The 23,435-nt window shown below is 37.1% G+C and overlaps 1 protein-coding gene across 1 annotated transcript; it reads right to left on the bottom strand.

Moving 5' to 3' along the window:
• Positions 1 to 183: 183 nt before the first annotated feature.
• Positions 184 to 23,435, bottom strand: LOC132095061 (integrin alpha-V-like). The gene is made up of 30 exons (XM_059499813.1): positions 22,950 to 23,435; positions 21,613 to 21,749; positions 19,321 to 19,412; positions 18,798 to 18,912; positions 18,441 to 18,502; positions 17,422 to 17,467; positions 15,873 to 15,995; positions 15,623 to 15,667; positions 14,005 to 14,048; positions 13,840 to 13,896; positions 13,314 to 13,366; positions 11,188 to 11,393; positions 10,728 to 10,919; positions 10,532 to 10,577; positions 9,817 to 9,924; positions 8,531 to 8,586; positions 7,217 to 7,371; positions 6,307 to 6,444; positions 5,415 to 5,482; positions 5,181 to 5,328; positions 4,454 to 4,546; positions 4,237 to 4,316; positions 3,705 to 3,785; positions 3,264 to 3,369; positions 3,002 to 3,160; positions 2,608 to 2,733; positions 2,111 to 2,224; positions 1,885 to 1,992; positions 1,553 to 1,672; positions 184 to 1,225 (listed from the first exon to the last, which is right to left on the bottom strand). Exons 1-30 carry the CDS (start codon positions 23,114 to 23,116, stop codon positions 1,127 to 1,129), a joined length of 3,144 nt encoding a protein of 1,047 aa, XP_059355796.1. The 5' UTR covers positions 23,117 to 23,435; the 3' UTR covers positions 184 to 1,126.

Here is a 23,435-nt window from a genome sequence, read left to right as displayed (position 1 = left end):
GGGTAAATTCATATGGGCAGCAGCATTACTATAATACAGCAACATAAGAAATCCAAGGTTTTTTTCTTGTTCTTCAGTGTTATGGGTTATGTATTTCAGTATATCTGAAGTCAAAATTAAGACCAGTAACTATGAACCGCAACCTAACAAAATCATTAATTAAATAACCATAGACCAATACTGTTAAGGATTCCAGCTTCAGTTTTATTTTTATCAATTAATATTAATCAGTATACATCATACTAAATTGATTTTGTCCTATTCTAATCAACATGTATTTGGGTAAAAGAGATCTTAAAAAAACAGACTAGTGTTTCATCGATAAAAATACTTTTGACCAAGAGGAATATTAAAACTAAAGGGGGGTTAAAATATTCTAATAAAGGTGCTCTGTCCATAAGGGATAGTTTTCAAAATACGAAAATGCTACCATTTTAATGCTCTATTGTGCAAGGATATTATTGTTTTTTTTTATAATACAAAATGCTCTAAATGCACAAACACAACCCTGCCCTAAAATCATGTGCTTACAGTAGACAAACATAAGAATATCTTCTCAAAATAATATACCTTACGCCCAAATAAGAAATTAAATCCCAACAGCTGAAACAACTGCAAAGAAAACATAAGAAACAAAAGCCCAAAGTCCTACAGAAATCCCCCAAACAGCAGAAACTGAGCATTTCTCCCAGAGAAGAAGCAGAACCAGCAATCTAATGATGTACCAAACCACCTCACATCTCTCAAAGTAAAAATCATGAGCTCATTTTGTATTATGGTTCATTACCATTATTAATTTTGTTACTTGTAAACAGTTTGAAATTTATTATGAATTTTCATGTATTATTCTCTATACCCGACTGAAAATCAAATCGCGTCTTAAGACTCAGTGCAGTAAAAGAAGGACAGGAGTGCAGGGGGCTTTAGTCCTATTAACAGAGCATCATGGTTATTCAAACCACCTCAGCTGTGTACCATTCAAATGACGACAGCCATCTCGCTCATCAGGGCTGTCTGGCTGACCTGCTAATAAAGATGAAGGATGTGTTGTACTGTAAATCAGGCACACTGCTGCTGATGTGGCATTATTGAGTCGGCTAGTAATAGACTAGTGAAGATGAAGAGCTCAGGCTTCTGTGTTTCGGTCTCCGTTCTCCTGAGGCTGAAGCTGCTCTTTCTCTATGCTGTCGTCCTGGGGCGGACGCACACGTTTAAAGAAGCCCATCTGAGGAGGAGAGAAATCAAGATCAAGATCAGTCAAAGATATTTCTATGCATAGTTCAATACCAAAACTTCCATCACTGATACAAATACCATTGAAAGTGGACTCTACAAGCACATTAAAGTAAACCAGAGACAGAGATTTTTTTTTTTTTTACATTTTACATCAAATAAATAACTACTGAATAGGCCATGGAAACGCAAGTAATAGTCACTGATTGGTGGCTTAAAATGTAAATGTGTAAATGACTATTTATCAAATTAGCAACACTAATTCTGACCTCTGTAGTTCATCAAACTAGTTATTTGACTAAAGTTTACAGCTGTTCACCTTATGCATGACAAAGATGAGCAGAGCCAGGAGCAGAAGTCCGGCCAGGACAGCCAGAGCCACCACCCATCCTGGGACAGGCTGAGGGTTCTCTGAATTCCAGATCACCTTGAGAGAGGCCTGCAGGACAGAGACGCGTGATAATGACACTGACATCATTCAACTCTCAGTCGTGATCAGTGGAGACAGTAAAAAACACCACATATTCAGTGCACAAATATGTTCCTTTTTTTGGTTATGCTTTTTTTAAATAGCGGTTAACCATTCCACACTTTCTGACCCAAGAAAATCCAAGTTATGTCCCATTTACAATGATGATTATAGGAACTTACCGATGTTTTGCTGGCTGGGAGCTCAGAATACAGATTTTTATATGGCATCTCTATGACATTGAAGGAGGCTGAGGAGCGAACACTGTATGATTTGTTTTGACTTTCAGCCTAAAAGGAAAGAAAACCACTGTTGTGTTTTAAATGTATTAGTATTTGTGCAGTGAAAACAAGATGTTAAAGATCTTGTTTAAGGCTTTGAAATGTCAGTCAAATGAACTGATTTTACCTTGAGAAACGTGCTCACAGCGAGTCTGGACTGAATAAATAGAATGGCACTCTGGCCTTTCTCCAGCCGACCGACCCAACACTTAATCTTCTGACACTCCATATTCACACAATCCTGCGTGGACACACAAAAACCATTACAGTTGCATTCACACATACTGGTATAAAGGACAGTTCAATGACACACACTGGCTGCAGCTACTGGAGTGTAGAAGGGTAAAACAGTTCCCATAAAAAATGGTTTGATAGTTTAATAACCATAATAATAGTTCATATATTTCATACATACACACTACTGTTCAGAAGTTTGTGTTTTTCTCCTGTATTTCTGCTTAAATGTGGACTTAGAAATGTCTTTCAAAAATATCAGACACAAATTCACTGAACAGCTTTTTGAACAGGGAAGTGTACATATTTCAAATTCGATATAAAACTGTTCCAAGTACTTCGCAGACAATGGTGGTTGTCAAACAGCAAGTGTTAAAGCTGTGAACATACCAGAATCTCCAGGTTCTCTTCCCCTTGTTTGTCCTCCAGGTCTCTGCGGTGGACGCTGTGTCTGGCCCTCCCCTCAGATCTGTCTCCGCTGGCAGAGGTCTCATTTTTGTCAATAAATCTGGGATTCTAGGTGAAAGCAAAAGCTTAAGTTTATCAATGGAATTTTGTGATTTGTGAACAAATGACGTTTTTAACCATCCATTTAACTAATTATTCTGTCCACACTGTAAAAGAAATCCCATTTGCTTGATGTTAACAAAATGTCACAGCCAGTCAGAACATAAATAATATTTAATATACAGCTTGTGTGGAGCGGGGTTTTGGGTCCTGTTTACACCTGTTATCAACAACAGTCTTACACATAAATGTATACTTTGGATTGTGGGATACATACAGTGACATTAAGCGGGTTGAGCTCTCTGTCTGAGCTGCAATTCATGTTTCCGTCCACTTCAAACTTGGTGATGTAGAGCAGAGAGCCATTTTTGAATCTGTATGGCCACTGCACATCCAAAATGGCCTTACTGAAAGTACTGGGTCCTGTGTTCCTCAGCTAGTAAGAGATAATTGATAACAGAAAAAACAGAAATTATGCACTACTGAAGTCTAATAAATATATAATGTCTTTGACCAATGGCCTTCACTGCATTTTCTACCTCATAGATGTGCTGTACAAGAGGCCCAATATCATCCTCCAGAACAGGATTCTCTTTTGGCTGCCAGTTAGCGATGGGTAAAAACACCTGCTCTGGCACAGACACCCTACACAGGATAGAGCAGATGAATACACAGTGAAGATCGTGTCTAGTAACAGCCAATCATAATGCTCAAGTTTGTTTTTTCTTTTTTTCATCATTCAGGTTTTTATTGACATATTTAATCCATACTGGATCATTTTTACTTTCTTAATTCACAATCTTGGTCAAATTGTGCAAGTCATTCTAAAAAAAGGTTTGCCCTCTTAATCTAAATGTCTTAACTTAAAAGTAACTTAAAAGTTGCTACTTAAAAGTAAAATGTGTTCTAAATGATTTTAAATCTGTGTAGATAATACATGTCACACAATTCGAACAGAAATATGATTTAAATGATCATACCCTCTTAATTTCACTTTGGCAAGCACAGCAAGCTTGGTCACAACAGAGACCAAATTGCTGGTATTGTTGAACTGATTTGAGCTGGAAGCAGAAGGGAATTATTCATTTCCAATAGGTGGTTCTGTTGTTTTAAAAACTGATACATTTCATTAAATTACAGACAACATGATAAAATATTACCATGGACCACTCTTTAGGTTTCAGAAATGCACTACAAATCATTGTGGTAAAGACGGGTAAACAGTGAGAGACAGGAAGCAAAGCAGGATGTTCTCACAAAAATAGCAGTTCTGTGTAATTAACACTATAAGAAAAAACACTGACAGTCAGCAGAAAACTGTAGCATTAGAAGCAAATGCTGTCTGAAGTTTTACGGATTTAAATATTAAATAGGAAGTGAAAATGAACGTTTTACAGTTGTTCTAATGGGCCTCCTTGGGTTACTGAAGGCTTACCAAACTCCATTTAATTAACACTGCACAAGCAAATCTTTAAACTATATTATTGCAATAGCAAGCATTAATTAAAATACCTCTGTATCTGCAAGTCAAACTTGACTTCTGTATCCTGTTCAGAGAGCTGGTGCACGCTGAAGCGCAATCCTGCTATTATCTACACAAACAACACCATTTTACAGAAACAAAAATCAGAAATAGCTCATTTATGTTACAATAAGCAACATTAAACAAAATTAACTTTTGCTACAAATAAATATGCAGACATTTTAGTGCGGAAAGTCTGTTGGTCACCTTAGTTCCTCCTTTCATTGGGTTCCCAAGATCACAAACCACCACTCTGGTCTGATTCTCTCTCTTGAAGGCACAGGACAGTCTAGAAAATGTCTGAGATACAGAAATAACATATGGACCTTCGAACAATCCTAAATGATGTCACAAAACAGCATATAAATATTACTGATAAATAAAACTACTTTTGACTAAATTACACTAAATGGTCTTAATGAGGCAATGTGGTTATGTGTTATTTTAAGGTGTCCATGATACAGTGTACTTATATATTTAAGTACAGAGTAATCTTGATTAACTACATGTACTATATGGTTAAGGTTAGGATTAGGGTTTGGCTTAGCATTGCATGTTACTTGCATGTAATTATGCATAATTTGTTGCAATTATAATAGTAAGTACATTTAGTTTGTAACAAGGTCACTGTAAAATAAAAAAGAGTTACTGGCAATGCTTTCCAAAGCTTTTGAAAGCAATGTGCATCTTGTATTTTTTAAAAGTGCTTATAAATCTTCCTACTACTGTCCAAAGAAACTTTAGCTTGTGTTTGCAAATGGAGCAACAAGTTACCAGTAAGATGTCACAGACATTGTCCATAGAGTTTAATGGTCGTTAAACCTGGAACATCTGTTAAATCAGCTCTTTTAATACAACATTAATTGTCTTGTTACAGGAGGTCACTGTAGGGAGGACACTGCACTTTATTAGGTGTAAATGGGTCACTGCTCACCTCACTGTTACGCACAACCCCAATGAAATCTGCCTGAGATGGTAGGGTGACGGTAAGGTCGGCCTCATATGCCCCCTCTCCTCCATTCTCTGCTGTGACCTCTAGGGTCAGGGGGTTATCGTCACCTATGTAGATCTCTTTCTGGTCACTGGAGCACAAAACACCATCAGAAGCACCAAGTTAATCTCCAGCCACACAGAACCAGACAATGGCTGAGATGAACCAGTGACTCACCTCACAACAGACAGTTTTAAGTCTGGCTTGCAAATATTGTCTTCACCACAATCCAGGAGTATGTGAGCCTGGAAAGTCACAAGGAATTATAAGAAAATAAAGTGAATTTTTATTTTTATCCAATGCTGTTTCATGTTAATTGTTCGTGTAAATCATCATGTAAGTATTTGGTTAGTAGAAGATTTGATATTTTGAGTAGCTTCTGCACAATGTAAGGTCTCATTCAGGGCTCCCACACTTTAAAACCAATGAATTCTTACAGTTTTCCAGTAGTTTGTGATAAATAGAAAAAACTATAAAACTAAAGTGAAATAATTCAAGTTAATTAAAAAAAAATGAATTTAGACCAATTTGCAAATCGGCTCCACAATTCCTTGAAAGTTTTCTCACAATGAAAAATATTTCAGAACACTGCATAAAAAAGACTTATATTAGGATTTTAATTATTTCCATGGCTTTTCTAAAATGTAGGAAACATTTAAAAATTCCCTGCTACTTTTAGTTTGTCCATGTCCATGGGAAAAGATTTGAACTCAACCATGTCAGCCATGTACGCAGTATAAACCACGCTCATCTATTCCATCGTCATCCTTTCCTACAGACGCTGAGATCTTTCCGGAATACACGAAAGATGCAACTCAGGCCATGACAGCCCCACCCAATGAGGAAACAAACTGCTCATTCACTACCGCTCAAAAGTCTGAGGTCAGGAAGAGTCTTCTTTGAAAGAAATGTATACTTATCTATTAAATTGATGTACTGAATTGATAAACATCAGTAAAGACTAGATTTTATGATTTGATACAGAAGATTTCTATTTTTATTTCTAAGATTTGTAGTTGTCTATGTAGTGTCCCTGTAAGCAGAGGTCTAGTGTGGGAATCAGCTGTACCTGCTTGGTGACATTTGTAGGTGCAGACTGGTCAAGGATGGGCAACAGGCCGGTCTTATCTGCTGCTGCTTTGTAATTCAAGCTGTACTCCATAAAAACAGAAATGGGTGTGATCTTATCCCTGAATTCTGAGTCATCCTGTTAAGAGAGAGAAAGAGGTAGAGAGCCAAAAGTGGATGGAGAGAGGAATGGGGCCTCTAGTTCAGTGAGCTCAAGGCTGGGGAATTTCAGTCCAGCTTACAAGCTCGACAACATGCTCTTTTATGTCCAAGAAAGAGAGCTTTGGCTTTCCAGGTCAAATCCTTCTTTAGCTCTGTAACGCACTGTTCCTTTTCAAAAACAAAATAAAGGCATATTCCAGTGCCAAACATCTGGGTTATCTGCTTTTAAGCACAGGGCAAACACATATTTAAAATAAAATAAAAATAGTGAAGTGACATTCAGCCAAGTATGGTGACCCATACTCGGAATTTGTGCTCTGCGTTTAACCCATCCAAAGTGCACACACACAGAGCAGTGAACACACACACACACACTGTGAGCACACACCCGGAGCAGTGGGCAGCCATTTATGCTGCGGCGCCCGGGGAGCAGTTGGGGGTTCGATGCCTTGCTCAAGGGCACCTAAGTCATGTCATTTGATGACATAAAGGCATGAGCACTTCTTCAGTTGGCCAAGTAAAACAAAACTACACTAAACTTTTCACAGCCCAGTACTGGCATGATCAGCAGAAGTGAATGAGCTACATAGAGTTTCTGTGTGTTCCTGTATCTCAACTGGAAGAGCATTACATCAGGAACACCTCGGCCACAGGATTGATTTCCTATCAAATATATAACTTGCAAGCACTGCAAAAGGCTTTAGATAAAAACATCTGTCAAATAAATAAATGTGAATAAATTTGCTCACTATTAAATAAGCCTGAAGCTCCTCACAGGCCGGTCCCTGGCTGTTGGAGACGGTCATGTTCTTTGAATATTGAGACATCTTGTTATGGAGGAACAGCACACGTTTGATAGCTCCCTTGTGTTTGAGACGGTCCAGGGTCAGATCCACTTGGAAATCTGTGAATGAAAAGCCACGTTTTCATTTCAATTATAAAGGAGAGAAACTCAGAGTGATACAAAGCACTAAATTCCGAAGGAATGAGGGAGCTATTTACTTTCTTCACATAACAAGAGTTTCTCTTTTAAATACAAGAAGCAATTTAAAGGAAACAAGCAAAAGAAATACGATCTGCAAATGAAAGAGTTTAGAACACCATCAGTCAACCCTGAAACCTTTAAACATAGTTATGCCCCTGAATTTCTGTAAGCATTTAGCTGCAATCATACATCCTTTTGTATAAGCACAGAAAAGCACTGATACTCATTTCACATACAATGAGGGGTTTACATACATGTCAAAAGGCAGTGACAAAAACTACGTGTTTAAAGAAAACAAACAAGCTAGTTCGCAAGGTTTTCTACATTTATTTGATGAAAAATACATTAAAACTGTAATGCTGTAAAATATTATAATTTGAAATTCCATACATATTTGGATATATTTTCTTCAGTGTCACGCCATCCTTGAGAAATCATTCTAATATGCTGATTTGCTACTCAAGAAACATTTCTTCTTATTAGCAATAGAACAATGTCTTCACTGTCTCTTCTGATAAATGTATTGTTGAATTAAATAATTAACTTGTAAATATAAATAAATGAAAATCTACCTGACCTCTAACTTTTCAACAGTAGTATATCCATACCTACTACATGTTCTACTCATAACAAAACAACTAAACTGATACAGTTTATGCGTTTCAGATCCATTTATGACAGGCCTTGTACCATACACACATCCGCACCTTAAGCTTGCATAACGGTAGCCATTAGCTCAACCAGAGCATAGGAGAACTTCTAAGCACACAGAGAAGTAATGAATTGGCATCATGGTCTGTGGTCTATGAACAGTGGGCTTGGGGTCTGGTAGCCATTACACCCCAGGCTGTGAGATCCATGTGAAGACTTTGTGAGCGCCGGACGCTGGGCTTTTAATGGCTCCACACACTGATGCCTGACACGTTGAGCTCTAGTTTCCCCCCACAGCAGTGCTCATAACACACACCGCAACAGCAGGATGCCGTTTACAGCCACCTAGTGCTCCTACTATGGGCAATAATAGGTTCTATTGCCCTGGATATTATACATTTGCATATATAAAGAAAAAGGTACTTACAAAGAGAAGACGGTGCTCCCTTGCCATTTGCTTTCAGACAGTATTTCACAGTAAAGCTAAGGGAAAGAATTGAGTAGGATTACCATTATTTTCATGATATTTTAAAATCTTGAGGATTTTGTCTTGCAATCGGGGCACAGTGTCAAGGAGAGTTCACAAATAAACATTTTTGAAAGATGAAACAGTACTAGATATGATCGCAGCTGCATCACAAACCGTAAGTAAATGATTTCATAATGCTTTGTCTGGAAGTTTTATTTTGATCTGACATTTAATAGTGTTGCAATATGGTTTCCTATGCAATGGTGTTAGCCGATCATCAGTGGCTGATTACTGTGAAGCATTAAAGGACACGCCCCTTAAAACAGGTCATTTTAGGCCATGTTCACAAGTATGGGTATTTTTTATAGTTTTTCCATCCATTTCTTTTTTTAAATCTCCGTTCTCATGAAAATGTAAAACATGCAATGAAGCACTGTCAAGAGCAGGCCAAGCCAACAGGCAGCGATAGAATCTCAACCGTAAAGTCATGTTGGCCAATCAGAAGCCTGAAAAAGTTTCCAATAGGCGGAGATAACAGAGCATGGTCTGACCACACAAGCCCAAATCCTTGGTTTCGCTGTCTACATGATAACACTGCAACCAGAGTTTTTGAAAATCTTCACCCTGGCAGAAGTTTTCAAAAATGTTTGGTTACAGTGACCTGGTGCTTTGTCTGCGTGTGGACCAATGGCCAAACCGCATAGAAAAAGCTGCGGATTTGAAAATACCTGCATTCATGTGGACAGGCCCTTCGACAGAGGGTCAGAATGAGGGTTGAAAATAATAATTTTATCACACATTTATGTTTTATTGTGCAAAAAAACTTAACATTATAAGTTAACCTTAAGGAACATATTAAAATAAATAAAAAAATCCATGTCATGACCCCTTTAAGAAATCAGCTCTTTAAACAGATGTTTCTAGACAGGAGCATATTCATGCAGACCGATGCTTCTGTTAATGTATTCTTGCACAAACAACTGTGGCTTTAACAGAAGCAGAATTTACAATAATGACCCCCCCCCCCCCCCAAAATAAAGAGAACCAAAAGTCGAGCTTAGTGTTATATTAGGGATATTCACAATATATTTGATATGATTTTACTGGTGATATAAGAGGCAACACAATTATTATTGCAATGATTTTAATGTACTTCTTATTTGGCAATGACATTTCCATCATTAAATGAAACAAATTGCACCATGTATGTTTGGTTGAAACTGATGAAAAAAACCTTGACTCACCAGGAAACTGTGGTGGTTGTACCAGGAAGGGTGCAGCTCTTGTCTTCAGGATTTAGGATCTGTGGGCTGATATCTAGTGTGGTGTTCACGCTGATGACTGGACGAGCCCTAACAACACAACACAAGAAGGCATCATCAGTCTACCAATTCAGACAGGTTCCTTATACTGTAAGACGGTAGGCAATCACAGAAAAATCATGAAAACACTAATTTAGTTTTACATGATCATTTTAGTGTAGTTTTTGACACCCTGGCGATATGTGGTTGGTAATATTACTATATTCATATTTGAGACAACAATACTGTGTGGGATTCAGAATAACTTATTTTTGCAGCTTAGTATCCATTAATGGTTTAGATGGACTGAGAAGGGAGTTTCACAATGTATGACTAAACTTTTGCTCACTGTTTTTTTTAACACTTAGTGCTTATTGTGCAATAATGATGAGCTGACTGTACATTTGGCTCACACAATATGTGTAATACAAAGTAAATCTAAGTCTGGTGGTCTTTCGTGTACAAAAATAGATTATGGCAAATGTTTCACTGTGATTTTCTTTGTATACAGCCTGGAACTGCTTTCGCTACATGCACATAAAGCAAATGAAATACTGCTGAATTAAATGAGACCACCTTTAATAGCTTATCCGGCCCAGACCATAAAAGTCAATCAAACGCATGTGTGAGTTCAAAGTGAAGCATAAGCATTGTGTACCTGTACAGAACAGCTTTGTCAGCACCAAACACCCCAACAACCAGGTCTATAAGAGAAGGGAGTATGAGACAAAAAGAATGAGTGGCAATAGAAGAGTAAGAGAGAGGAAGTAGCTTTGAGTTTAAGTGACTGTAATCGTTTAATTGCAAAAGATGTGAATGTGTTAAACAAGACCATTTGATTGGTGAAATCTAACCAGGGTATCCATTCTGATCAACATCTGTGCCTCCGTTCATGGAGTAACCAAAGCTAGAAGGCATGGAAGCAGACGCCCATGTTCCTTCCAGAACTTGAGAGGCCACAGAATTGGGCCCTGTGGGACGCCCGTTATGAATGTACACCAAGCCACGGTGGAACTGCCCACCATATGGGGCAGCAATGGCCACATCTGAGAGAAAACAAAAGGATTCAAAATAAAAAACATTTTAAGTCGTGGTTATGGAGTAACCACCATGGGCAGTACTGTGTTTGTATCTGCTTGTACAGCTTTTGCACAAAAAGCTCACAAGTCATGACTACTGTTGCACAATGAGGCAAGTAAGACACTCAAATGACTAAATATGTACTGTATGTTCGTCAGTGTTGCAATCTCGGTTGGGTCCTTTAAGAACAGCACAAAAATACAGAAAATATGTTGAAGAAAGACAAAATAATACCATTATATCCATCCATGTTGAGGTCTCCCAGGCTGCAGATGGAGCTTCCATATCGAGCATAGATCTCAGAACCAGTGAGTTCGATGGCATTGTTGAAAGTGAAGCCACCTTTGCCCAAGTAGACATAGACCTGACCAACCTCCCTCAGCTTCCCATCTAACCCACGGTGCATGAACAGAGGAGCTCCCACCAACAAATCCATCTTCCTAAAGGGGGGGTGTTAATTTGAATTGAAAAGATCATGATAGGCTGTTTGGGATTTTGCAGTTACGCTCATCAACCAGCATAAAACAGCTGGCAGATTCTGCTGAATAGATGCCATACTTCGAAAGTAACAGAAGTAAATGCACAGAACTAAAAAAAGATAAGCTGATGAAAACTACCTCATATTAAAAACAGGTAATTTCTGAACAAAAAGGGTCAACATGTTCAGACAGAGAGCAACTTTTCGGGAAACTTAGGGAACTTTATCTTCACTGTTGCACAATGTTCAGATCTGAGCTCATTTTTTGAAATAATGCCAGTTAATGCTCTCAAAACATTGCTGTGCATATATTTAGGCTAGGTTTACTTGGCCCAGAGTCATAAAAATGAATTGCCAACATGAATATAATTAAAGCAGTGGTTCTCAACTGGCTTCTAAAAGACATTAAATTAAAATGCCCAAAAACCTATGGTTTGCGTGAACGCACATAAAACTCTTTAATTAATCAATTTTTCCACATTTTTTCTGTTGTAGATGAACAAGATGGCCTTACTTGCTGAATAAATCACATGCCCTCTATTTATTCAATCACATTCATACTGTAGGTCCAACCAATTAAATGCTTTGGATGTCTTTGGAGGGTGGAAAAACCCAAAGCAGTCATTTACTTCAACAAAAAAAAAGTAAAAAGAGTCAGTGCAAGGAAGTGAACAAGAATGTTTTGTCCACTTAAAAGATTGATTCATATGACCTTAACAGACACCACTACATACACACACAGATTGCTATTTGAAATCACAAACTATCCCTGAAGCCTTGAAGCTGATCACATGTGCTGCAAGCTTTTCAAATCTACAGTTTGGGGAGTTTTATAAATTTGTCAAAAATCACTGAGAAAGTGTTTCTCCAGGCATCTTCATGGAGCAGTGTTGCCCCAGGAGAAGCAGGGCTCTTCCCACACACCTGACGGGATTCTTGGTGGAGGGCATCTCTTTCATTCAAGAGGCCAGTGAGCTTTCACAGCTGGCAGCTGTAATCAGGTTAGATCACACCTAAAGCTGCATCTTTGCCAAAACTCACAGACCAAACAGGCTGGAAGAGTGATACCTGAAGAACTGCTGTCTTTCCTGACAGCTGTCCAGCGGTCTCATTCTCTTCAGTGGACGATTGTCTGAAGTCTTTGTGTCACCAGGAAGACCCATCTCCATCCACGGCTGCTGTGTGCAGGGCCACCAGGACATTTACCACTCTGTGGAGCCCATGATGAAGACACACTGGGGTCAACGGCATCCCTAAAGCCTTGAGCTGGGGCTGAAGATCAAGCAGCACCTGTGGGAGACACTCAAGTGCCCTTCACTACTGGAGACAGAGCTGCCAGATGGATGCGTCATCATCACTGAGAGCTTCACACGCAGCAGAAGCTTCGCTCCATGTATCCACACGAACGTCAGTGAAGAACCTCTGCCTGAGCAACACTGAGTCATCAGTGTCACATGGAGCATCACACAGCGGGACACAGTTTGTAAATACTGTATATATTGTACATAGTTATAGAGGAAGTCATATTTTGTAGAGTAAGTTGTTAATTCATCCATCCAATCTGGCAAGATTTTAGAGATTTTGGTTCAAAGGACTTTGCCACAATGCAGGCTGATTAGTTCAGTAGTTGTCCTCCTCTCTGCCCATTTAATTTATTTTTCTTTCAGTTTTCTTTGACTTTCTTCCTGTCCATCCATCGAGATTTTAAATCACAAAACCGGGCGACGCCCTACCAGTCATGAACCACTGATTTAAAGTATCCAGTAGTGCATGAATGCTCATTCTTAAAAAAAAAAAGATTGTCAAAAATTTCTAAGAATCATCATCAATCCACATTGAGAAACAAAAAACATCCAGCGTGTAAGTGTAAAGTGCTACTTACCTGTCATTATTGATGTCAACAGCTGCTACAGAATGACCGAAGTAAGCAGCCATCTAAGGTGGACAGGGGAAAAAAAATGACTAGACTGCAGCTTTAGACTAAGCACTGTTTTTAAGACGTGAATATCATGATTATCACTGGTATTGGTTGTACTCCCTACAGTATTTCCATGTAGATTCAGTTCTTGAGCTTATTGAAATCTCTGTTAAGCTCATGCCGACTTAAGCTTGATTAACTGTTGATGAATCATCACTGAAGCAATCGCAATCAGCCAAAAACACCTCTTTTCCCTTCTTGCTCTCGTGTGTTGGCGATACTGCTGTCAATAGCGTCCAGATGTGGGAATAGATTTAGGACATGAACTTGCTGCTCATAAACAAATGTTGAACATAACTGTGCCATGACCACAAGCATGGGCCTATCATATGACCTGCAGGCTGCTCACAGGCAAGACTGCTCATATATGCTCTTATCCTGTCATTTACCACACATCACAATGTCTAACAAACACTTTTGTAATGCTCACCTGATTGCCTGTGAAATTATACACAGACTCCATGTTCCTCCCATTAAAAATGTTGACCTTACAAGACAAAACCAGACAGAGATTCATGCAAGTTGTTTCAAGCAGAGTTGCATCACTTTTATAGGTTCTCATCAGATTCCTGACCAAAAATAGTATGAAACTCACATAACCGAGAGCCTTCTCCCCTCTAGGAACTCCTGTGACATAATCTAGAGAGGCAGGAAGAATTTGAAATGAGTCAGACACAACAATGCTTTCATTCAGCAGAGAGGTTTCTTGATTTCAGTGTACAGAAAAATTGGATCTAAGCAATTCCCGAAATGCACTACTTTAGTTTGCAATACTATGGGGCCAGTTAAGACCAGATAAAACAAGCCACTGACAGCTTGTGGTTGTGGGGTGTTCAAAATTACACTACTGTTAAAACATTTGAGGTCTATTAGAATTTTTTATGTTTTTGAAAAAATCTGCATTTATTTGTTTAAAAATACTGAAATATTATTACCATTTAAAATAACATTTTCTATAAGAATGTATTTTAAAATGCAATTTATTCCTGTAATGCAAAGCAGATTTTTTTTTTATCAGCCATTACAGTTTTCAGTGTAACATGATCCTTCAGCAATCATTCAAATATGAAAAAATCTTTTACAATGATAAACGTTGAAATGTTGTGCTCCTTAATAATTTCTTTTTTCCAGGAGTCTTTACAAAAGAACAGTATTTATTTGAAAAAAGTGATCTTTTGTCATTATTGACTTTAAAGGGTTAGTTTACCCCAAAATTTTAATTAGTCCATCTTCTACTCACCCTCGAAGCATCCTAGGTTTGTGTGACTACATACTCTTTCAGAATAATCCAATCAACGTTATAGTCAGAATTGTCCTTGCTCTTCCAAGCCTTTCAATGGGGGTAAATGTTTGTTGTCAACAGTTCAGAAGACGTGAAATAAAGTGCGGCCATCTGTGATAAAACATACCTCACACAACTTCAGTAGGTGAATAAAGGCCCCCTGTAGTGAATCCATGTGTTTTGGTAAGATGAATATCCAGATTTCAAAGGTAATAAACACTGTTTTTTCGAACATCTGCTGACTGGGGGACTCAGAAGTTGTGCAGGAAGATGGAGCAACAAAGTTTCCTTACTTTAGCAAAGGAAAACCAGTCTCCTCTTGGCTTATTTCGACGTTTTTCTTTACAAATCCTTGTTTTGTGCTTCTAATTTGTGACCAGCATTTTGTTTTGTTCTCGCTCCATGCTCATCACTAACCACGCAGCGTTGACGAACTACGACATATGCCTGCATGTCTTCCAGTTCCCCACAGTCAGCAGAAGTGAGAAAAAAAATTGTTTATTACATTTGAAATCTGGATATTTATCTTACAAAAATGCATGGATTTGCTACAGGGACCCTTTATTCAACCCTCGGAGCCGTGTGAGGGACATTTTATTACAGATTTGCGCAAATTATTTCACGTCTTCTGAACAGTTGACAACAAACACCCTCTTACCTCATTGAAAAGCCTGGAAGAGCAAGGATAATTTTTAATATAACTCAGTTTGGATTATTCTAAAAGAAGAAAGTCACACACACCTAGGATGCTTCGAGAGTGAGTCGAAGATGGACAAATTTTCATTCTCGGATGAACTAACCCTTTAATTGTTTAATTTAATGTTCCCTTACCATATGTTTTTTTTTTTTTTTTACAAAACAATATCTAACCGATCCCATCTATTTATAGTTTCCAAAATATCAACCATATAAAAATTATGAAATATCTTACCATCTTCACCGTCATCGTTAAAATCCCCAATGGCCACAGAGTAACCTAAGAGCAAATCAAACGATGACATTCATATCTGCAAAACTTTGTATTTTCTGATCACTGCAACTTAAAGCACATAAACATTCATTACATATATAACTTAATATTACAGCATGCTCTACTCCTGGTTTCCAGGTAACAGTGCACCACCACAAGACAAAATTACAACGTTAAGAAATATCAAAACAAAAGACGCACACAGGCTTACCCAAATAACTATCATCATACTGGGCTCCGGCTGACTTGGTTGTTAACTGGTTACCGTAAGGAGTAAAAAACTCCTTATTGTATCTGCTGATGACCTCAGTGATGTCATCTGAGATCAGCTGACCTAGAAAGACAAAAAACAGTTATGAAAGCACAAATATGAAACACGCATATGAAATTAAGTGTGCAGGTAATAGATATTTCTTCAGCCTGCATGTAATGTTCAGCATATCAGAAAGATGTATTAACAAAATGTATTCTAAACAGTCACATTGTCCTCAGTCATATAACATTACTATAAATATGGTTGCATGCATGCATATGCATTTTGTTGTTCTTATGGTCTTTAATCTTTACTAGACTAATACAGACTCTCTCAACATCAGTGTTATAGGGAGTAAATAATTAAATGTTGTGATGTGACTAACTTCATTTTTTAGTAGTGTAAAAGGTGTAACAGTGTAGCTTTTTCAGTAGCAAGCAGTTTTTTTTACAGTACGTTAACATGTTTTACGCTACATTTTATTGCTCACACGGCCTTACACAAATAATCAAACACACTCCCTTCAAATCATCTTTTACTTAAGGTTAATTTATTTCAGTGGCTACATTTCTTCACTTTGTTCATTTAAATGTCTCATTAAAAAGAAGTTATACATTTTCTGAATTTTTTTTTTTTAAATAAATTGCTAAAAATAAATTATAAATTTTTTGAGTAATCAGTAAAGTTCCCAGACATTTGTCACCTTTTTGTAGAAAAATAACTCATGAGGCTTAAATGATAATGTATGAATACATTAACACAACAAAATAAAGACTTATTTCAAGTCTATCCAAGGTTAGTCTTGACGAAATTATGATAACGCAGGAATTCGTTCACAAAATGTAAACAAAGTGAGAATAAGAAGTTCCAGTCAAACCAAGCTTACTATCAATCACATTCCCTTTTCTGAAAGCATTGTACTCTCAGCAGGGTGTATAATTACTGTACCATACCACCAGGAAAAAGAGAGACTCAGCAGAAAAACGAAACCGTTTTCACAAAAGGCTATTAGAAAGCTTTTAAACAGAGCCTTTAAAATGATCACTGCAGGTCATGAAAGATGTGTTAGAGATTAAATGCATTTTCTGGGCACGGTTCCTTCAGTGACCCCACCCTATGAGGTCACAACAGAGCTGAGATTTGGTAAACAGCCATCTCAACATCGCAGTGCAACACAAAACCTTTCAATGAAACAGCGGCGCATCTTCACAGAAGGAGACAGCATATCATTCTGCATTATTTATTGACTCAAAAACATCCTCCCTCTCCTCTGAGCTGCATTTCTCTGACAGGCGGGGACCAAAAACACATTTGTAAATTTAAACATGCATTGCCATTCTTGTGCAAACATTCACTGACTGGTTTTGTGTGCATGCTATATCTGAAGACACAGCAGACATTCTCTGAGTCACAAAAAATCCTGACAGAGCACATTGTTGTTTCCCTTTTTCCCATTATGCTTTCCAATGTCAAATTCACAGAGGGATAATAAAATAAATGAGTTTACCTTGCCAATAAAAGCTTCCTGGTCCTCCAATAACAACCCGATTCTTCTGAAGGAGACATAAAATCATGTTTTCATACATTCTGTACAAGTTTAGGCAAGAATAGGCAATAAAATACATAGCCATGTAAAAGCAGCTATATATGAGTCCAAGAAGAGATGTCTCATTTTAGTGTCCACACCAGAATTAATTTCTCAAAGTGATTTTATACACTTAAAAAGCATTTTAAAAGCAAATGTTTACATAAATGTTTCAAATACCTTCAGTGAAAATAAAAGGTCAAAATATGGGTGAAATAATGTTCCATTGTCATACAACATAACAGATATTTATGTAAAAAAGAATAAACATACTTATTCTGTAATATATATAAAATAAAAAAATAAGATTTATAAAATAAATAAAATAATATTAAATGCATAAATTATCATATTAAATGTTATTATATTTTCAATAATTAAAATCTAAAATATAATAATATATTTCAGATGATTAAAATCATTATATTTTAGATGTCCTATTGGTTTGAAAGATGTTGGCAAGGACTAGTAAAGATTTAAAATGACAATTAATAATTTTTTTTGTGGGCTGTATTGTGATCCTTAAACAGTCTTTTAATGTAATGTAATGATTCTTGTTGTGAATATGCCTGAAAAACCTTTTTGGTATATAAACTAATTTTGCACACAATGGCATTGTACCCAATTATCTAAATAACTAAAACTATTTCATTATTAATGTTGCAAAGAAAGAGCGCACTCTTTCAACAAAACTTTAAATAAAACATTTCAATAGAAAACAACAGTATATATATATATATATATATATATATATATATATATATATATATATATAATGGGATTTGATATGAGCTGTTTCTGTAATCTGTTATAATGTCATTTTGAAAATTCTGATTTAATGAATATAAAGTGTCCTAATATTTTGGGGGGCAAAATGTATATAAAATGTAACAAATAAATAAATATATATACAAAGAAGCAGATTTCTGTTAATTCAATACCTTCACAAAGTCAGCACTGAAACCTGCTTGACAAAAGCCTTGTCCCTCAGGTGAGTTTGAGTCTGATGTAGTAAAAAACATTTTTTTTAATTCATTCATATATTCACAACAAGCAGAAATTGTTTTAAAGAAGTTTCAGAATGAAGAAAAAGGTGAGAAAATGGAAGGCAAACTGTAGACAGAGGAACTGTCATAATCACATGCACACTGACACATTGTCTGGTGAGAACTTATTAACCCACACATGTCTAAAAAACCATACAATATTCCATTAATCTTAGTTAAGATTAGGCTACTAGATATGACCCAATAAGGGTAGGAGCAGCGTGAGGTAAAGAGTGGTGATCATGTACGTACTAGAGCGGCAGGGTGAATATTCCACAATGTTATTGCCTTTCTTCAGGTAACATGTCCCAACAGGCTCTCTCTCTGATAATCCATACGTGCTCCACTGGTAGAGAGGAGCACATGCCTGAAAAAAAAAAAAAAAGATATTTGCAAATAAATACTAGAGTAGTAATCATGTTCTTTCTGTAAATCAGCTCAAACCCAGTTCTTCCAAACAGCATGTATCTATTTACTTTAAATCTTTTTATCTTTTTATAAATATTTTCAGTGCCACATCAACACTGAAAGACAAGATCAAGGTACTTCAAAATAAATTATGCAATAAAGACTACATAATTACAATTTAACATACTGCCTTTTAATCTGGGATTTCAGATCGATATATATAAAATTGTTTGGCGAATAAAATATTTTTATGGTCCATAAAACAAAAATGTGATCTGTTGCAGCAGTTATTTATTTATTTTTTATTTTTTGCGCTCTGTACAATCTTTTTTTCAGAGCAACTTTCACACTCCACAGACAGACTCACCAGAATATGGTCCCCAGAGGAACGCACAGTGGCCCCAAACCATTGATTTGACTTGAACTCCATTTGCTGTCCATTGGAATTCTTCCTGTCATCTGTGAAAGAGAATGACAGGGGAAGGGAGAACGGGAAAGGAGGAGATGGAGGGAGGAACGGAAATATAAGTTAGGTCAGTTAATTAGAATCATCAGACTTTCATCATTTCCTTTGTAGTGTCTACACTGCTCTCTCCATCACTACAATCTCATCCCCTGGCGTGTTCCTCAAATTACAACTGATTTCAAAAGATCTGATCTGACAGAAGCATCGGAGTTAAAAAAGTTGAGCTGATATGCTGATATGAAACACTCTCTCATCTTGTTCATTACCAAACCATCTGGAGTTCAATCCAAGGTCAAGAAAAGAGACAGCTGAACCTATTCATGGCATGACAGAATTAAACACTATACCTTTCCTGCTATTAAAAAGCACAATGAACATCTAGTGACAATAATAAGAGAAGCAGGCCCAGAAGGAACCCCCCCCCCCTCTATTTTTTTTTTTTTTTTACAATTTCTGTGCCCACTTTAAGAAAAACATGTGGAATTTTGGATTAAAAAAATTATAAAACATGTTATGAAGCTCAGAGTCTACTAAAATCTTAATGGTAACTGAAAGCATAATGGGTGATTTTTAGAAAATGGAGAATTAAAGGTTTTTTTGTTTGTTTTCAGTGCTTCTGCAGAAAAGTCAGGGATTTGTCCATTATAACATTATTCTGACATGATTCTAATCATTAAATCACTCTTTTAGTTCTGTAATATTTACTCTGTGATTCCAAATGTATGCTCTTCCAACAATACACTTCAGTTGAAGGTTTTCCTAGTAATGCCGTGATCCTTACAAACACACCCACACCCACACACATAACCACAAAGATATTCCCTCCCTGCGGCTGGTTCATCTCAGCCACAGGACGCCCCAGCTGTTCATCTGTCTGTGCTACTGGGCTGGGAATTTCCCAGTGTTTCTCATGGTCAACAGAGTCATACAGCCGCTCAACAACACCCAGGCTTTACTAGAATTAAGCACTTAATTATTCCCTAACAGCACAAAAGGAGAGCTGATGGTACAGTGGCTCAACGGAAACACAGTTGTATAACCGTGCTGTAACAGCTCAGTATGAGTGTTGTTCGGTATACACAGTGTTTTCCATCTCATACTTCTGACATTTTTCTCTAATCTAGTCTTTTCCAGCTCCTCAAACAGTCAGCGGGTCGGCCAGCACAGAGAACACCATTGTGAAGCAACATCATTCAAAGTAAAAACATGTCAGGACACAGTTATCCTTTGGCAGTTGCTTAACATAAAAATGTTTAAGATTCTTTCTTGCAGAAGTGATTGTTAAGAAACAAATTTAGTGCACTGAAAGAAAACAAGAAAAAAAAATATCTTGAAGGTCAGTGGACATTATTGTGCCCCAAATAAGTATCCAGACACTTAAAGTGTTCACACAAAAAAGACCAGCTATTTTTCTCCACAAAATATATTTAATTATATTATTATATACTTGTAACTTGTCTGCTTACTATGCCATGGGTGCACAGCGTCCCTTAAACCTAAACTATACTTGGTTCTTTTCCAGGAATTTCTTTAAGGGTGAAAAGGACACAAAGAGGAGTAGTTCAGTTGTTGGTGAGAACTCGAAGCATACTGAGATAATCCAACTGAAGACCTTTTTGTTTGTCTGGTAGTTCCACTTCTAGCAATCCAGCTTGGCTGGCAGGGTAAATCAGGCCAGACTAGTCTATAACTGTCACTGAATGCCAATGAGATCTGGCACAAAAAAAACTGGTGCCTATATTCACCTCAGAGCAATGTAAGGCTGAACAAAGTCCTGTTAGTGTGAAGACTGTGTACATCTGCAAACTAGTTAGTAGGCCAGTACATGAATTTTGTGAATGGTAAAGAAAAAAAAAACCTTCTCTATTGCAGGTCATTGCCAAGCATGTGAATTCAAAACATTCTGCAAAAACAATCTTATAATCTAGATGAGCTTTGAACTGATCCCAGACTCCCTCGCCTGTTATTTTCCCCCCACCTATTGATAATATTTAGAGCAAAGCTGATATATGACCCAATAAATCATAAAAAAAATTTACAAGCTACTCAGAAGGTCCTTTAATAAATCTGAAAAACCCAACCTCTTCAACTAGCATGCAAAGTGAATCAACAGACAAACAGAAAAAAGCTTTAAATAACATGTTGGAGCAAAGACTGCACTATGATGGCTGAAAACACAGTGCTGCATCTCACCAGTGCTGTCAAACTCAATCTGGGTGCATGAGCCACTTTTTTGCCAGGGACAGCTGAAGACAGCGCCCCTCTCAGTGACTGCTGACGGGGTTTGATCAGATGTGTTTGCCCTGGGTGCACCGACCAGTATGTTTAACCTGGAAGAACAGGGTAAAGTGTGTTTAATTGCTTTTGTTAAATACTAACACTAAAACACAATAATATTATATTTTTTACATTGATATATATATATATATATATATATATCATCAAAATCTATCATTTTGAATTAATAATGGTATTATACATTCTAAATACCATGTATTACTATTATTAAAATCTATATATAAATATTTAAGAAACTATATTTCTTTACTTTGATGAAAATTGTTGTTAGTTATCCATTAAATTACTAATTAAGCTAATGTATTCTGACTACCTTTCGATAACTTTTAACTTAACTTTTTGTAATCACAATTTTGAATGGGATTATAGTGTACTGTATTCATATAAACAATGAGAAAAATAAATCTGTGTGTGTGTGTACATATTCCATTTTTTGTTATCAACAACAGGAAATGCATTAAACATTATGTCAATTATATATTTTTTATGTCTGTAACTGCAGTTGTTAAGTGAACTGATGAAAGCCTAATGATTAATTAAATCATATTAAAATTTATTATTATTATAATATACAAGGGGAGTCGTGGCCTAATGTTAGGAGAGGTTGACTCCTAACCCTAGGGATGTGGGTTCGAATCGCGGGCCGGCAATAACACGACTTAGGTGCCCTTGAGCAAGGCATCGAACCCCCAACTGCCCCTTGGCCGCCGCAGCATAAAAATGGCTGCCCACTGCTCCAAGTGTGTGTTCACAGTGTGTGTGTGTGTGTGTGTGTGTGTGTTCACAGTGTGTGTGTGTGTGTGTGTGTTCACTGCTCTGTGTGTGTGAACTTTGGATGGGTTAAATGCAGAGCACGAATTCAGAGTATGGGTCACCATACTTGGCTGAATGTCACGTCACTTTCACTTTCTTTTTCCATATATATGGTAAGATTTCTATAAAATTAACATTAACAATTAACTGTTTAACATGCAATGAATAAAATACTAAATATATACATTGCTTTCACATAACAGTTGTACAAGAAAAGAACAACAGAATTTTCTCTAACTTTGTAAACATTGTTAAAAAAATGTTCTTTTATAATTGCATATTTAAAAAGAATCATGCCTTAGTCTTTCTTTAAAAAATAAATAAATAAATAAATAAATATAAAATGCTGTAGGCCCCTATGAACCAAACTGGCGCACCGACAGCTCACTAGGTTTACAAATGTAACTTAATTTACTCACTGTTTGTTGTCGGGATTGAAGAAAGCCACGGAAAATCCAAAGTAACTTCCTGGAGGTCCAGCGAAAACTGTGGGTTTGCTAATATCCAGATTAAAAGAAAGTGCTTGTTCAAAGTAGAAAAGAGCCACTAGAGCCCAAATCCGACAGCAGATGAGATGTCTGGCCATGTTTTGTATCTGAGTGTGGTGTGAGAGTAGACGAAGATCGTGCTTTTTGTGGGTGGACGTCTGTATCAGCAGCACATATCTCCACTGATTCCGCACTCCATAACAACACAATTACTGAAACACTCACACTATAACTGTTCAGCCGAGATGTCCGTTACATTATTCCCGGCGGGACGCTGCAATAAAAAGCATCCGTTTCCAGCCTGAGCTGTAAAATGGATTCAATCGTCTAAAAGTAGGACACGGGACTGTTGTAGTCCTGCTCGGATGGAGCCGCGGGATGTCCCCTTATTTTACTGTCTATGGGTGTCCCAGTGTA

This window comes from Carassius carassius, chromosome 19 (assembly GCF_963082965.1).
Source record: "Carassius carassius chromosome 19, fCarCar2.1, whole genome shotgun sequence".
NCBI lineage: Eukaryota > Metazoa > Chordata > Actinopteri > Cypriniformes > Cyprinidae > Carassius > Carassius carassius.
This window is presented reverse-complemented; position numbering and strand designations above follow the sequence as displayed.

Bases quoted from the DNA above. Each gene is read 5' to 3' on its own strand.
- LOC132095061 (XM_059499813.1), bottom strand. From the start codon at position 23,116: ATGGCCAGACATCTCATCTGCTGTCGGATTTGGGCTCTAGTGGCTCTT. The intron at 18,913-19,320 runs GTGAGTCTGTCT...TTTTTTTTTCAG, and splicing joins CCTCTGGGGACCATATTCTG to GCATGTGCTCCTCTCTACCA. The intron at 11,394-13,313 runs GTAAGTAGCACT...CCCCCCCTTTAG, and splicing joins GTTGACATCAATAATGACAG to GAAGATGGATTTGTTGGTGG.